The sequence below is a fragment of the Tachypleus tridentatus genome, unplaced genomic scaffold, assembly GCF_004210375.1.
Source record: "Tachypleus tridentatus isolate NWPU-2018 unplaced genomic scaffold, ASM421037v1 Hic_cluster_2, whole genome shotgun sequence".
In the NCBI taxonomy this organism is placed as follows: Eukaryota; Metazoa; Arthropoda; class Merostomata; order Xiphosura; family Limulidae; genus Tachypleus; species Tachypleus tridentatus.
The window spans coordinates 23,663,606-23,676,832 of NW_027467782.1; the positions used below are offsets into that span (position 1 = coordinate 23,663,606).

A 13,227-nucleotide genomic window follows, 5' to 3' on the forward strand; every position below is an offset into this window, starting at 1 on the left:
TGGTATGGGAACCAAGACTACGTTCTTCAATGTTTAATAGTTACCCTTCTTATTGTTGCATGACAAGTAACACTCAAGTTAGATCACAATCTTTGGAAAGCTCCTGCCAGAGCTCTTTTAATGTGAAGTACAACCACAAGGAAATCATCATAAAGTATATGGTTGTTGTCACTGCTGCTGCAATGTATTTCAGAATCTGGATTTTCACTATTTCGGTAGACAATCCATCTGCTTTACCTAGTGAAAATGTACAAGGTTGTCCTCATACAGCATTGTAATTCTAAATGTGGATATCTCTTACACATTATTGAAATTCATAAGCCATTTAAATGATATATGGTTCATTTGAATGGTAAACTTTATACCATACAATCAGTGATACTATGGTTTGACAAATACAAGATGACAGTAGTTAATTCTTTGTATAAACAGGATAACATGTTATACTCCATCCTGACAATGCTGCTATGATTAACTAGAATATTTGTTAACAATGAAATCCCATTAGATTGACTGAACAGTTTGGATAGTCAACCTAAAATTTACTTCAGCTGGAGAAATTGCACAATATTCTCTCACAAGATGGAGCTGTTCTTTACTGTTATGATCCATAAACATTCCAACCCCCCCTCAAAATGTGACTGAGAAATTCAAAGAGTACATATAAGCACATACTATTCTGATATGTACTTCAAGCATGCTTTCTTTACCTATTGAAAAACCATTGATTGTATACTGTAGTCTACAAAAAAACACTAAAATGTTATCCATATAAATGAGACATTTATCCAACTCTAATCCTCTCTGTCAAACTCTCAAAAATGGCAAGTACATTATGCAACCCAAATGGTACAACAAAAAGTTTATAAAAAACTTTTTTAATCTGGGAGCAGTTTTACATCTGCTCTTGTTTCACTAGCAAGTTCCTGGAAGCAAGGTGTAATGCATTAGACAAGTGGACATCTTCCAGTATGTACATGAATACCCTATTTTTGACCAGACACACACTAAAGATTTAACCACATACACTTCCTTTCAGTACTAGATACACACATACTGTTTACACTTACTTAGATACATCTATTGACTATGTAGCGCATGTTACTGATATTGGATTCAGTTGGCTATAAGATCCGACATACATGTTGGAAAATTTATTCAATATTTACTACGTTCTTGTTACTACAATGAGCCCAAATTATCTGTACAATTCTCAAATAGTGATGTCAGATGTTTAGGTACCCATGGATCTGTCCTTGGTCACAATGCATCTGAAGCAACACTAGCAACAGTTTATTCTAGTCATTTCCATTGCATTCAATGAGCTGATAATTATTTTAGCAGCAAAATGAATAGCCATTTCCTGTAATTACAGATTAGTACTGACACAAAGCAAGCCTTTGGTGTTGTGAACAAATGCAGCTTTATTTATGGACAAAAACAATGTGTTTCACATATTGGTTCCACTACCACATCAAACACCAACTACACACTAAACTGGCTTTTTAAAAGAATCTGAAATACTACTTATAGATTGAGAAGTAATAGTGCTCCTTTCTGAAGATATTTATGCTAACATGTTGGCACTGGATTGTTTCATTAAAAGGCCAAAGCTTATTTCATAGGTCATGCTGATTTTAATTTCCACAACAAGTCTAAACCTTAGATACCAGTGCCTAATTTTAGATTAGAGACAACCATATTCATCTCTTAGAGTAGTGGTTTTACTTGAAGTACCTGATACAAAGAAGAAACAACTAGAGTTCTGGAGGATCCTACACCAACCAAAAATTTTCACTTTCTACCAGTGTAATTTTATCATCATATAATAAATGCCATTCAGTCCTTTATGAAACAAACTGATCGCCATATCTTGGAATTCGAACAGACTCTTATACTCCCCAACTCAATACCCAAACTCCAACATGGACATCATTAATTTATGTTGTGGCTTTATATGACTTCCTGTGACTGTTGTGGGATTTTATAGAATTGCATGTTCTCCCTCTCTTACCTTACATAATTTTACAAATAATTCCTCTCAAAATGTGCATTTAGTTTACTGTCACAGCATGGACTTCATCCCTCTTGTTCAAAAAGTCACCTAGAGATGTGGAGAAGAAACACTTCATGCTGCTATGAAAAACTAATCACAGAGGCTCTGAAAAGACCAGAGTTAAAATTCAGATGGTATTGGTAGAAGGAAAGTCTGTTTGAGTTCAAGCATTTTGAGATACTGGCATTTCTAATGGTTAATTTGACTGAAGGAATATTAGCAAAGCTACTAATGGATACTTTTTCCTCAAGCATGGCATCCCATGGTTTTATCTGATGGACTCTTGATGAAATGGTCCATGAGTACACCCTTGAGATGTAAAGCTCATATAGTGGATCTCTTTGGTGCTTGGCATAGTCATGACTGATCCACAAACAGCTGTGATCTCTGAAAATTATTCTGGTTGAATTCGTACCACTGAAACTACTGATGTAGGCTTCTTCCTTACATGTGAAAAGCTTGATATAACTACTGCAAATCTAGTTGACACAGAAATGGTAATTAGTGCAAGTAAAGCTATATGAATATCCCCATACAGTAAAGGAGGGTGACCCTTAAAAAGCTTATAGAAAATGATATAACTGACACTTGCAGCTTCCATAGTGAAACATGTAATCCAGTTAGGAAGTGCAAGTCATTTATAAAAAACAGTCAACTTTCTTGAAGTTTTTGCTTTTGAGTTCTGAACTTGGTTTGAATGATGGTTCATTTCTTTATGAAGCCAAAATGTTGGGACAACTCAGATAAAATTCCCACAGTTAGTCATTAGGCTACTCATCTTCTAAATGTCTAGTTTGATCAATAGCTGGACTGTTTAGGCACAGCACAAAGCATTTCTGATTTGTTCATTCAAATGGTGACCTTCTTGAAATGTTTACCCTTTCTATACTGAAAAAATATAACTGATATCCTTGTCCTTCACTTTTTACAATGAAATATTTAGTTAAATTGCATGAGAACAGTACAAAGTTCTAAGTAACGTATAAAGATTCTGCATGCAACAAACCATATAATTTGACTTATTAGTAGTATTTTTTTGGTTTTTTAAAATTTCAGAACTTTTATTGTGAGACATTATTTTGAAAAACAATTAAAATACTTCCCATTTACTTCAATTTTCAAATTCTTTAATTGTTGTTTTGAAAGTTCCAATTTATAAAGTAGCAAACAAAAGATTTTTTAAAAAATAAGTATAGTGTAGAGATGGCAGTGCTAGAAAGTACAGAAACAAGGTACGGTTGAATACAAAAAAAAAACATACAAAACTTTCTACACAAGTAGCTACGAGTTAATATTACAACCCTCCCTTGTTTGTGTATTTTCTAGCATTGCCACCTGTACATCATACTTAATTTTTGTAATTTCAGTTTTACTTTTCCAATTTAAAGCAAAGATAAAATATACATTTTTATATAATAAATACTTTACAAAGTGTTTTATAAGAATGTAGAATACTTAAGCAAAAGATATTACAATGAAATCTTGAAATTTCAAAGCTGCAAATTCAAATATATCCCATATAAAAACAAGATATTCAAGAAAGATAAATTTCACCCAACACTTTCTTTTTGTTATTTATTGACATACATTACAGAAGTCATTTTATAGGATATTAACCAGTTACTCCTATTTAAAATCAGTTTTTAACATATGATGCTCAAAAATCCTTGAAAAAAAGCACCAGTTATAAAATGTTGAGTAAAAAATACATTTTACTAAACTTGTTTCTAATTCTGAAATATGGTTTCTATCCTTCAGTCAGCACTAATAACTTCAAAAATGAACAAAAAATATTTTAGTTGCAGAAGCTATACAACCTATAGAAAGTAATTCTGAAATTCCAAAGTATTTCCCTTAGAAGTTTGTTTTCGTTGGTTTTTTTTTGTAATGCAATTTAACAACAGGTACATCAAAGCAGTTCACAAAAACCTCATTGAGTTAAAGTACATTAAAGTATTGTAAATATATTGAGAAAATATGAATAAATGTAGACAAACAGTTAGAAAATGACCTTTAGGATGTATTATGTCCTGAGAGAGGATGCCTCCCACAGTGCAAGTGTCCAATGGACAGTGGAACACATGCCAAAGACTTGTGTATCATCCACCATCTTGAAAACATGAGAATTCTGATCAAGGATAAAATTCTGCTGGTAATGAGAACCAGATATTTTTTTAAGGTGTACTATTACTGGGATTTACATCAGATGTGTGTGCATTCTATTGTTCTAACAGAAAGCTCAAAACTGTCAGAAAGCAAACAACTGTTTAAAAGAGCAACCAATAAATAACCTTAAATCTCAGCAACAAGATCATGAAAAGTTATTTGGCAGAAATGATGCAAATCATTAACAAATTAATCACTGCCCTATAGGGTAGAGGACTGTATATTTTATATAGGCTGTCTAATACTTTCACTTGGTCAGTGCCAGCACAAAAAAAGCAAATGGAACAGTTAAAGACAAAACTGTCATTAGGTAATTTCAATATTATGAAATGTTTTAATTTCTTGTACTGATTAAATCTTGCTTTTTTTGAATATTTTTTATCACATTTGAATTCATTGTATTCAAACAATTCACAGAAATAAACTTATTACTTATTAAAAACTTTATTTGTTAAATATAAGCTGAATTTGACCACCAATATTGTTAGTAAAAATTACAAATAGTGATGTCATTTAGAAAGGTGAGATTCAAGGTCATCAATAGATCTTTGTTAAATTTTCTGATTTTTCTTGTGACTTATAGCTAAGAGTAATGACTACTGCAATTAGTAAAGTATCAAAAGAAGTATGTAAATGAATGTTAATCAATTGGACAGATGTAGAGTACATATTGAAAAATATTAAATAAGGTATTTTAATGTTATCTCAAAACAACATCTCACAAAATTTTGAAAACTTCCCAACCTGTAAAAACCATAAAAATAAGATATAAAAATTATACCACATTATTTAAGCAGAAATGAGATATAATTTAGTAAGTTTGTGCTAGGTTCTTTGCATTTTATCAAGTACTCTCATTGAGACAGGACAAAAGATCAGACTGATATTAACAACATACAGAAAAGTAGAAGGATAAATACATTTACTATTATGTGCTTGTTGACTATTTTCACACATGCACACACATACATACATATATATTATGTATTAGGAGAGTTACTAAAATGTTATTATACTACTTACAGGTGTCTGGGCATCTTCAAAAGTTTTATTAATAGCATTAATTTTACTTTCTTTGTCCATATAAAGGTTTTCTTCTTTGAACAATTTCTTGACATTGTATCCAACTCTGCAGAAAGGTAGGTGAAATAAACAATAATTGAAATACAAATGTAAAGTGTGAGTCTAATGAGTGTATTGTATGACTGATCAGTAACTACAGTTAAACCTATGTTTAGAGATATTATAGAATAAGAAAACTCTTCAAGAATGTAGTTTTTTTAAATCACAGTAAAATTTAATTTAATAGCTATTTTCACAAATGTTAAAAGACAATTAACTAAATATTAAGAAAAAACAGTAAAGTAGCATATACTAAAAGTATAATTAAGTAAAAACTGCAAGACAGGTATCTCAAAACTCTGATAATACCTATTTAAATTTAACTAATAATCAATATGTTTGGAAAAAACATACTTCAAAAGAAAAAGAATATACTTGAATTTCAAGAATATGCTTTTTTAATGGTTACATTAAGATGGTAAACTGTGTAAAACATTTCAGTTCAATTTCAAATACGAGAAATTGTCTAAGTCCTATGTACTGTATAACCACTTTCAAAAATTATACTGTCTGACAACTAAGAACATTTGAAGTTGAATATTTTTAGACTACATAAGGCAAGAACATAAAGTGAGCATAACAGATCAGAGAAATACCAACCAATTAAATCACTGTTTATATATACCTATGTGTCTCATTCAGAGCTACTTACAATGAAGACTTTTCAGTGTATTTGCTGATCAGATTCAAGAATATTATCAGAAATTGAAAACATGTCAAAAGGCATGTACAGGACATACAAATTTTCTTGGTTGAAATTTACAAGTTTGCTCATTAACCAATTCAATACATAATCCTTAACATGTGGGTGCACATATTTTCAGCTTGCAGCTCTTGTTAGACATATATGCTTGAACAATACATGTATATGCTGTTATGACCTAAATGTTAGCCCTATTCAATATTTTAAGCTCCTATACTTTCATTACATTTTTTTAAAGTTTATGAATGATTAATCAGATGATAAATGTTAAAACTGCTATAAGATAAAATTTGGCAGACTTTTAGTAATGTAATGCAATCATGTTACCGTATCCAATAATATAAAATTGGCCCATTCTTGGTTGTGTTTGAGTGGACTAATATTTTGTATTATACAGTAACATTTAAACTATTAACACACACACACACACACACATTATTACTATTTAGAGACAAGTTTTGAAACTTTTCTTAAAATACAGAACAATAACTAAAGAAGTAAAGCAAACAATTATCTCTTCCAGTTATGACCTTTGAACTTGGTCGCTACTGGTCATAGATTGCTAAGTTTTTTTAAAATTTCTAATGTGAATGATACCAAACAAAATATTTGTAAGGTTTTATATAAACAGTTGAATAACCAACAAGTCATAAATAACTATACTGATGCAATGCCAGTCAAAAGCCAAAAGAGAAGACCCAGGTAAGTAATATATTTCTTATTTTTCATGAGTATTCTTTAACTATTATTATAAAAGTAACTAAAATGTATAAAAATTAGAAACTTATTAGATCAGGCAAGATTAGGTAAGATAATGAAGCAAAAACAAAAATTCTCCACAGGGTATGCTAGCAGGCAGCTCATGCATTAAATAATTTGATACCAGTATAATGGGAACTGTTTGTTAATGGAATAATTTAAAACTTATTTGACAGAATTATTAGTAAGACATGATTCAAATATCAATAAAACAGTAAAACATATAAATTGGTGTATACAGTTATTAATTTTAAGATATTTAGGATAAACAAATACAGTTTCCTGTTACAACCTGCAGTCACTCAAGAAAGAAAAAAAGTAATTTAGATTTATTTCCTGATTTTTATTGTGGTTATGAGGTTGGTCAAATTGATCAACCCAGTTTAAAGCTAGGGTAGAGAAATTAACAGCTAAAATATAATGATTTCCTTTAAAAAAAAATCATACCTATTTATGAGATTTCACAAATTATGCAAACCAATTATGACAATTCTAGGATGCATAAAAGTATTTTTGACACTAACATAAAACTCACTTTGAACTCAGAGCAGTCAACACTGACTACACACGTTCCTGGAGAAATTTATTTTAAAAGTACTTAATTAAAAACTCCAACTTTTATCTCCAAAAGACTCGTAAAATGTACTAATAGTACATGAAATTTAATGAATATATGCTTACATTATCAAAAGTTATTGCATCACTAATCTCTTGGTTACTTTAATGCTCAGAAGTTAAGTGCAGTACACCTAGCCCATATCAAAAGCTAAGTAGTTAAAAACAGATTGAGGACTAGCTTAGAAAATAGTAATGTAAAACATTTAGTACAGCTGTCTAAAGAAGGAAAATATCTGTTACCTTACACGTTTGTTTAATGAATCCAGTGAAAAAAGATCAGAGAAAAAATGGAACACTGTGTTAATGTTACCACAGCTCAAAGTTTTATAAAACATAATGAAACATAATACATATACCTAACTGGTATGTAAATAAGCTTTAGCTTTTTAAATAAGAACTGACTGTTGTAGAAGAAACTTAAGTTGGAAAGTTGTAATTATACATGCATTCTGATGTACAGAATAATGATCTTGAAGTAACAGAACTTGCTTTTGTATTTAATAATAATACCAGAAGCTAATACTTTTAAAATGCCAAAAAAAGTAAAGACATTAATTTCATTACACATGGAAAAGCAACAGTCAAAGTTACAAATAATATAAATGTACAAAAACAGAATACCAAAAGCATTATATTACACCCTAATTTTTCTTATGCACAAGTAAATATACTCCATTTTCAGTACTCGTGTATACACTTACTTTGTTTCAGTTTTGTCATTAGAAACTCCATATCTGTTGAACTCTGTAGAAATGTACTCAGTTTTCTTCAGCCAAGGTACAGCTTTGTTGTGATGTCGTGATCTAGGCACACAATAAATTATCTTAATACCTTTGACTAAATTCTTTCAGAAAATGAACAGTAAGGTTATACTTCAATAATCATTCAGTTTTATCTTTTTACTTAACTTCAGAAAACAAAAATTTCAACTTTTGTCAAGTCTTACTAAAACAACAAAAATTCATATATTACTTGTATTAATGAAGAAAATCAGAAAATATGCAACTGATGGTATCACATGCAAATATGTTGTTATCACATTACTTTTTTTTACATGATATACCAATGAACCTATATAACAAAGATACTTAAACCAGTTTGTTGATTAACAAAACAAACCCTTTGGAATCTTGTGGTCCAAGGTTGTCTTCTTCAAGAAGCTTTTCATCTTCAAGGTCTAATGATGCTGAAAAAAATAATAAAGTTATGGTTATCACTACTGAAAATAAAAATCATGATAGCTTTTCACCAGTATTTACTAGACACATTTTATACGAATTCAAAATTGAGATATTAATAAGGTGAAAAAAGAGCTTCTTGTACCATTTCACACATTTACAAAGGCAACCATTTTATCCAATTTGCATGTCACTTTTTCAACTAGCCTCATTTTGATAGTATAATCTAAAACCACACCAGGTTTAGTTATTGGTTGTTTAGTTTTGTAATCATCCTTTCCACTGTATTTCATTTCACCTTCATGTATTGTAGTAATCAAAGTAACACAACATTTGTCTTTCCATTGAATTGCTAAAATATTTCCTTTCTTCTTAATATCTCCCTTTTTCAGAGGCATGTCTTACTTTCAAAGAGAATGTTGCATAATTCCAGACTTGTGTAATAATTATCAATATATATGACATTTCCATAATTTAATCAATCATTTGCATTTGGTTTTTTGTTATTTCAAAGTGCAAATATCTAAGGATCTTCATGAATCAATCTCAAGTAATGTATTTTGGAAAAAACGGAGTTCCTACAAGAGGTCATTCTTCCAATAATCAACCGACACGTGCTTTTTTAAATGAGAAATAAGCATCGACAAAGCAAAAAAAAAGTGTAAATTTCCTCAATACTTTGTATCTTCCCATTTCTTACTTCATGAAGTAGAGGGAGTGTTACTTTAACTTTCTTCAGAATTCAAGGATCTCTAAAACTCATAATATGTGTTTCTCACAAAATATGACTCATTATACTTTGATCAAATATAGCAGTAAAAAAAATTCATATTCTTTAGATTCATCCATGAGACTAAATTTATCTGCGAGTCCAGCATTTATACCATCAAAAGAATGAATAAATGGATCCAAATCATGACAATTTACCCACTGGGAACCAATGGATGTTGATTCACTATTTAAATTGCATTTAAAGCTTTAAATTATTATATTTGATGATGATGAAAATATTTCTTCTTCATTTGAATAGTTACACTATGAAACACAAATTTTGTTCCTGGATAGTATGTATTATTTCTTAATTGCTTATGTTGTAAAAGTATAGAAAATGGCCATTATTCTCTTCAAACTTTGCTTCTGTGACCTAGATAATGAAATTTAGAAATTAACCTATTTTCTATGTAAAAATGGGCAAACTTGCACATTTTAATTTACATAAGGTCTGAATAAAACAACACATGAATCAAGATTTCCATGTATTTATACTAAAGTTATATAAAAATGTTTAGAAGTGAGTAATTTTTCGAGATTTGCAACTATAATGTAAATCCCTTTCACATATCAGCCCCCAAATATAGTCTCCCATCATGTTTTCGTTATATGCTTCCAGGTTACAAAAGCAAAGTTTGAAGAGAAAAATAGGTCTTTTCCATTTACTTTAGGCATAAGCAATTGGGAAATAACACTTTCTGCCCAGGAACAAGAAAAATTAAAAATTTTGTTACACAGTGTTATCACATGCTAATACTTCAATTTCATCTTTTGATGAAAAAAATGTTTTTGCTTCATTCCCTTAGCTGGCATACCCTTCCTTTCCTGCTCCATGACTTACACTGAAAAAAATGAATAAATGCGATGCTTTGAGTGGGTATGATGGGGGTTGCCCACTAATGTTTTTAACCTGTATCATCAATTAACAACAGCTGTACTGAACATAAAGCATGAAATCATCAACTAATGGTTGCCATCTTTTTCTAGGAAAACATCAATTGGTGATGGCTGCTGTTTAAGGGTTAATAAGCAAAAACTTGCCAAATTTGTGGTATTCAAGTCATCAACAAGATATCTATCTTAATCTATTTGATTTAGACTTAGGTAAAAAACTGCAAATATAATACAAAAAAATAGAAAATTATTTTGTCAAAACATTAACTACTATAAATGTCAATGAGTTATTCTTTAAAATAAATCAACATTTAAAAAAGATAAATTTTAAAACACTTAACATTAAATGGAACAGAAGCAAGTACCTATAAATGATATGATCTACAAACATACTGTACATACATATTAATATGATAATACTTGTGCTCAATACAGGGTTTGCTTAAGAGAGAGTTTGCTAAAACAGAGTGAAGTGGCTGAACAAACATTAACTTGTAACAACCACAAGAAAGTCAAATTTAGTGTCTTAATGCATGTATTTTTAGCTTATTGGATGGCTACATAACTACAACTACTAGGGCAAAGAAAGTTAACTAATGATGTTTTTCATTTGTTTATCTGTATAGTATGCAAGTCAGCTCTTTTAATCCAAATATGAAATACACTTCTGGTCACATTAAAAAAAATATTAATATATCTTGCTAATAGTTTTTCATAACAAAAAGACATATCATTAAGTTTCTTTCAGAAACTTCTCATACATATTACTGGCCATAGATGCTCTATTTATTATACACCTTAAAAAAGTAATTATTTTAAGAAAAGAGCCACCAGAAGCACACTTTTGTTCCCTAAATCAGATTATGAAATATAAGAATTTGCTAGTGATTTTATATTTTACTTTTCTGTTGAACGTATTAACCTATTTAATAATCTACATACAGCAAAAATGCATGAAAAATTATAAACACCCAAATGAAAGTATTATTCAATATGGGCATTCTGTCAGCTATAAAGTAACAACAGTAGCATAAGGTTTATTACTAAATGGAAGAAAGTTTTAAAAAGTCAATTCACAGAATTATGAATAAACTGAGACCATAATTAGAAATCATTTAATGGAGGCTCAGAAAATTCGTTTTAATGGTTTAAAAATAATGCAAAATCTTGTTACTGAGGTTTAATACATACCATTCAAATCCACAGCATATGTATTTGGGTTTATTAGGTCAATAACAACACCCATATCATGTTCTGTCAAAAGGTCATGCTTGTAGTTTCTTTCTAAAGATGTTGGTTTGTATTCCACAAACCTACAAATACAATTTATAATAAGAAATAAAGACAATGTGACAATTAACTTTACAAGAATTTAACTCTTTAAACCCACAATTGTTTATGCATTTTGCCAAAATTATTTTCATAATGTTCTTTTAATTATCACCCTCCCTAAGAAATTCAATTTTCTTAATTTTATGGATAACATGTCTTGGATTAGTTTTCAGACAAAAAAACTTATCAGATTTTGAACCATCCGTATAAATAGGAATGGAAAGATGGTTTGAAAGATGTTCACCAAATAAATACGGTACTTCCAATCTGGAGTATCTGCTTTTCTCAGATGACTTACAGAAAGGTCACATTTGGGGACTGTGGGATGGGCTGACCAGTGGATAGAGCAATGTTATCCAAGGACAGACCCAATTCATCCAACTGCACCTGGATATGAAGGCCAACAGGAGCATTGGCATACCATCTGTTCTGAAAAAATACGGCCCACTGAGGAAGGAAAATACAACCCCATGCAGGATGCTTTGGTAAGTAATGAAGTTTTGAAGCATATAGTAAGGACACTTGCAAACAGTGGAGGTGCAAAGAAGGTTCATAAACTCTAAACTGGGGAAGTGTGGAAAGTCCCAGTGCAGAGCCAAAGTCCTTGTTGATGAATAGGGTCCAGCATCTTTAAGGCCAAGGATTTGGCAGAGCCATAGACCAGTGATCTATAGGCAAGTTTCAATCAAATAAGAGCACAATATATCTTTAACGTAGAACATTAATATGTTCCCCCCAGTGGTGGTAGAGGGGACACAGAGGATGTTCAGTGCTATTGTACATTTGCCCCATAGCTGCTTGATGCAGGCATGCCAATGACATTTATGAAAAAAAGAGGAAAAGGTATATAGCCTGGTGCTGGAGGCACCACAGCGAGGCGCAGCCGCACCTGACTATGGGGGTCCAGGGTCTGAAACAGCAAATCAAGGAAAGCTTTGACATTGCTTCAAAATAAAATTAATAATATGCTTTAAAATAAACCACTGGCACTGTATGCTGCAGATAATAATAAAATGTTTTTCAGTCACTGATATCAACTTCTGCTCTGCTGCATAAATTACAGTCAAATTTCAAATCACTTAATTTCCTTTAATCAATCTTGGCTACTTTCCTCTTTTTCGAGACAAGGGTTTCCAGTGCTCTCTTCCGAGCTTTTTTTCTCTCCTTCTCTGAATGGGCAGCTCTCTGTGCCTCTGCGGCTTTCTGGACTTTTTTCTTTAGCCAAGGTGGCTGGGCCAGATTTCACAGAACCATAGGCCTCAAGCCTTTCTGCCCTTTTCTTCTGATTCTCCCTCAGCTTTGAGGTATACTTTGAGGCTGCTGATCTAATGTCCTTACACATTCTCTTGTCTACAGGATCAAAATGAACATCTTTCCTTTTAAACATTTCAATCGCTGTTGTTTCTTTGGAGCGTAGAGAATATTTTATCGTCTGGTATGCACACGATACCAGACCACGAGACCTGCAACGAGACGAAACGAGACTGCCTCCAAGATGGCGGTCAGATTTTTTTTTCTGCAATAAACATTGAAAAAATACGATTTCCCCTCAAAAACCACCTACCCGGCCCCCCAAATCGCTCATAATTTCTCCTCGAATTTACACAAATCTCGTGGGTGATCGTTGG

General features: G+C 31.3%; 1 protein-coding gene across 12 annotated transcripts in view; it reads right to left on the minus strand.

Moving 5' to 3' along the window:
* LOC143242201 (RNA polymerase II-associated factor 1 homolog) overlaps positions 1 to 13,227 on the minus strand; it is a 68,307-nt gene that overhangs the window by 40,116 nt on the left and 14,964 nt on the right. For all 12 annotated transcript variants that reach the window (XM_076485561.1, XM_076485562.1, XM_076485563.1 and 9 more), the window contains 4 exons: positions 11,459 to 11,580; positions 8,544 to 8,610; positions 8,126 to 8,227; positions 5,246 to 5,351 (listed from right to left, as the gene is read on the minus strand). In XM_076485561.1, the coding sequence (XP_076341676.1) occupies positions 5,246 to 5,351; positions 8,126 to 8,227; positions 8,544 to 8,610; positions 11,459 to 11,513 (330 nt within the window). In that variant the 5' untranslated portion in view covers positions 11,514 to 11,580. The remainder of the gene's footprint in view (positions 1 to 5,245; positions 5,352 to 8,125; positions 8,228 to 8,543; positions 8,611 to 11,458; positions 11,581 to 13,227) is intronic.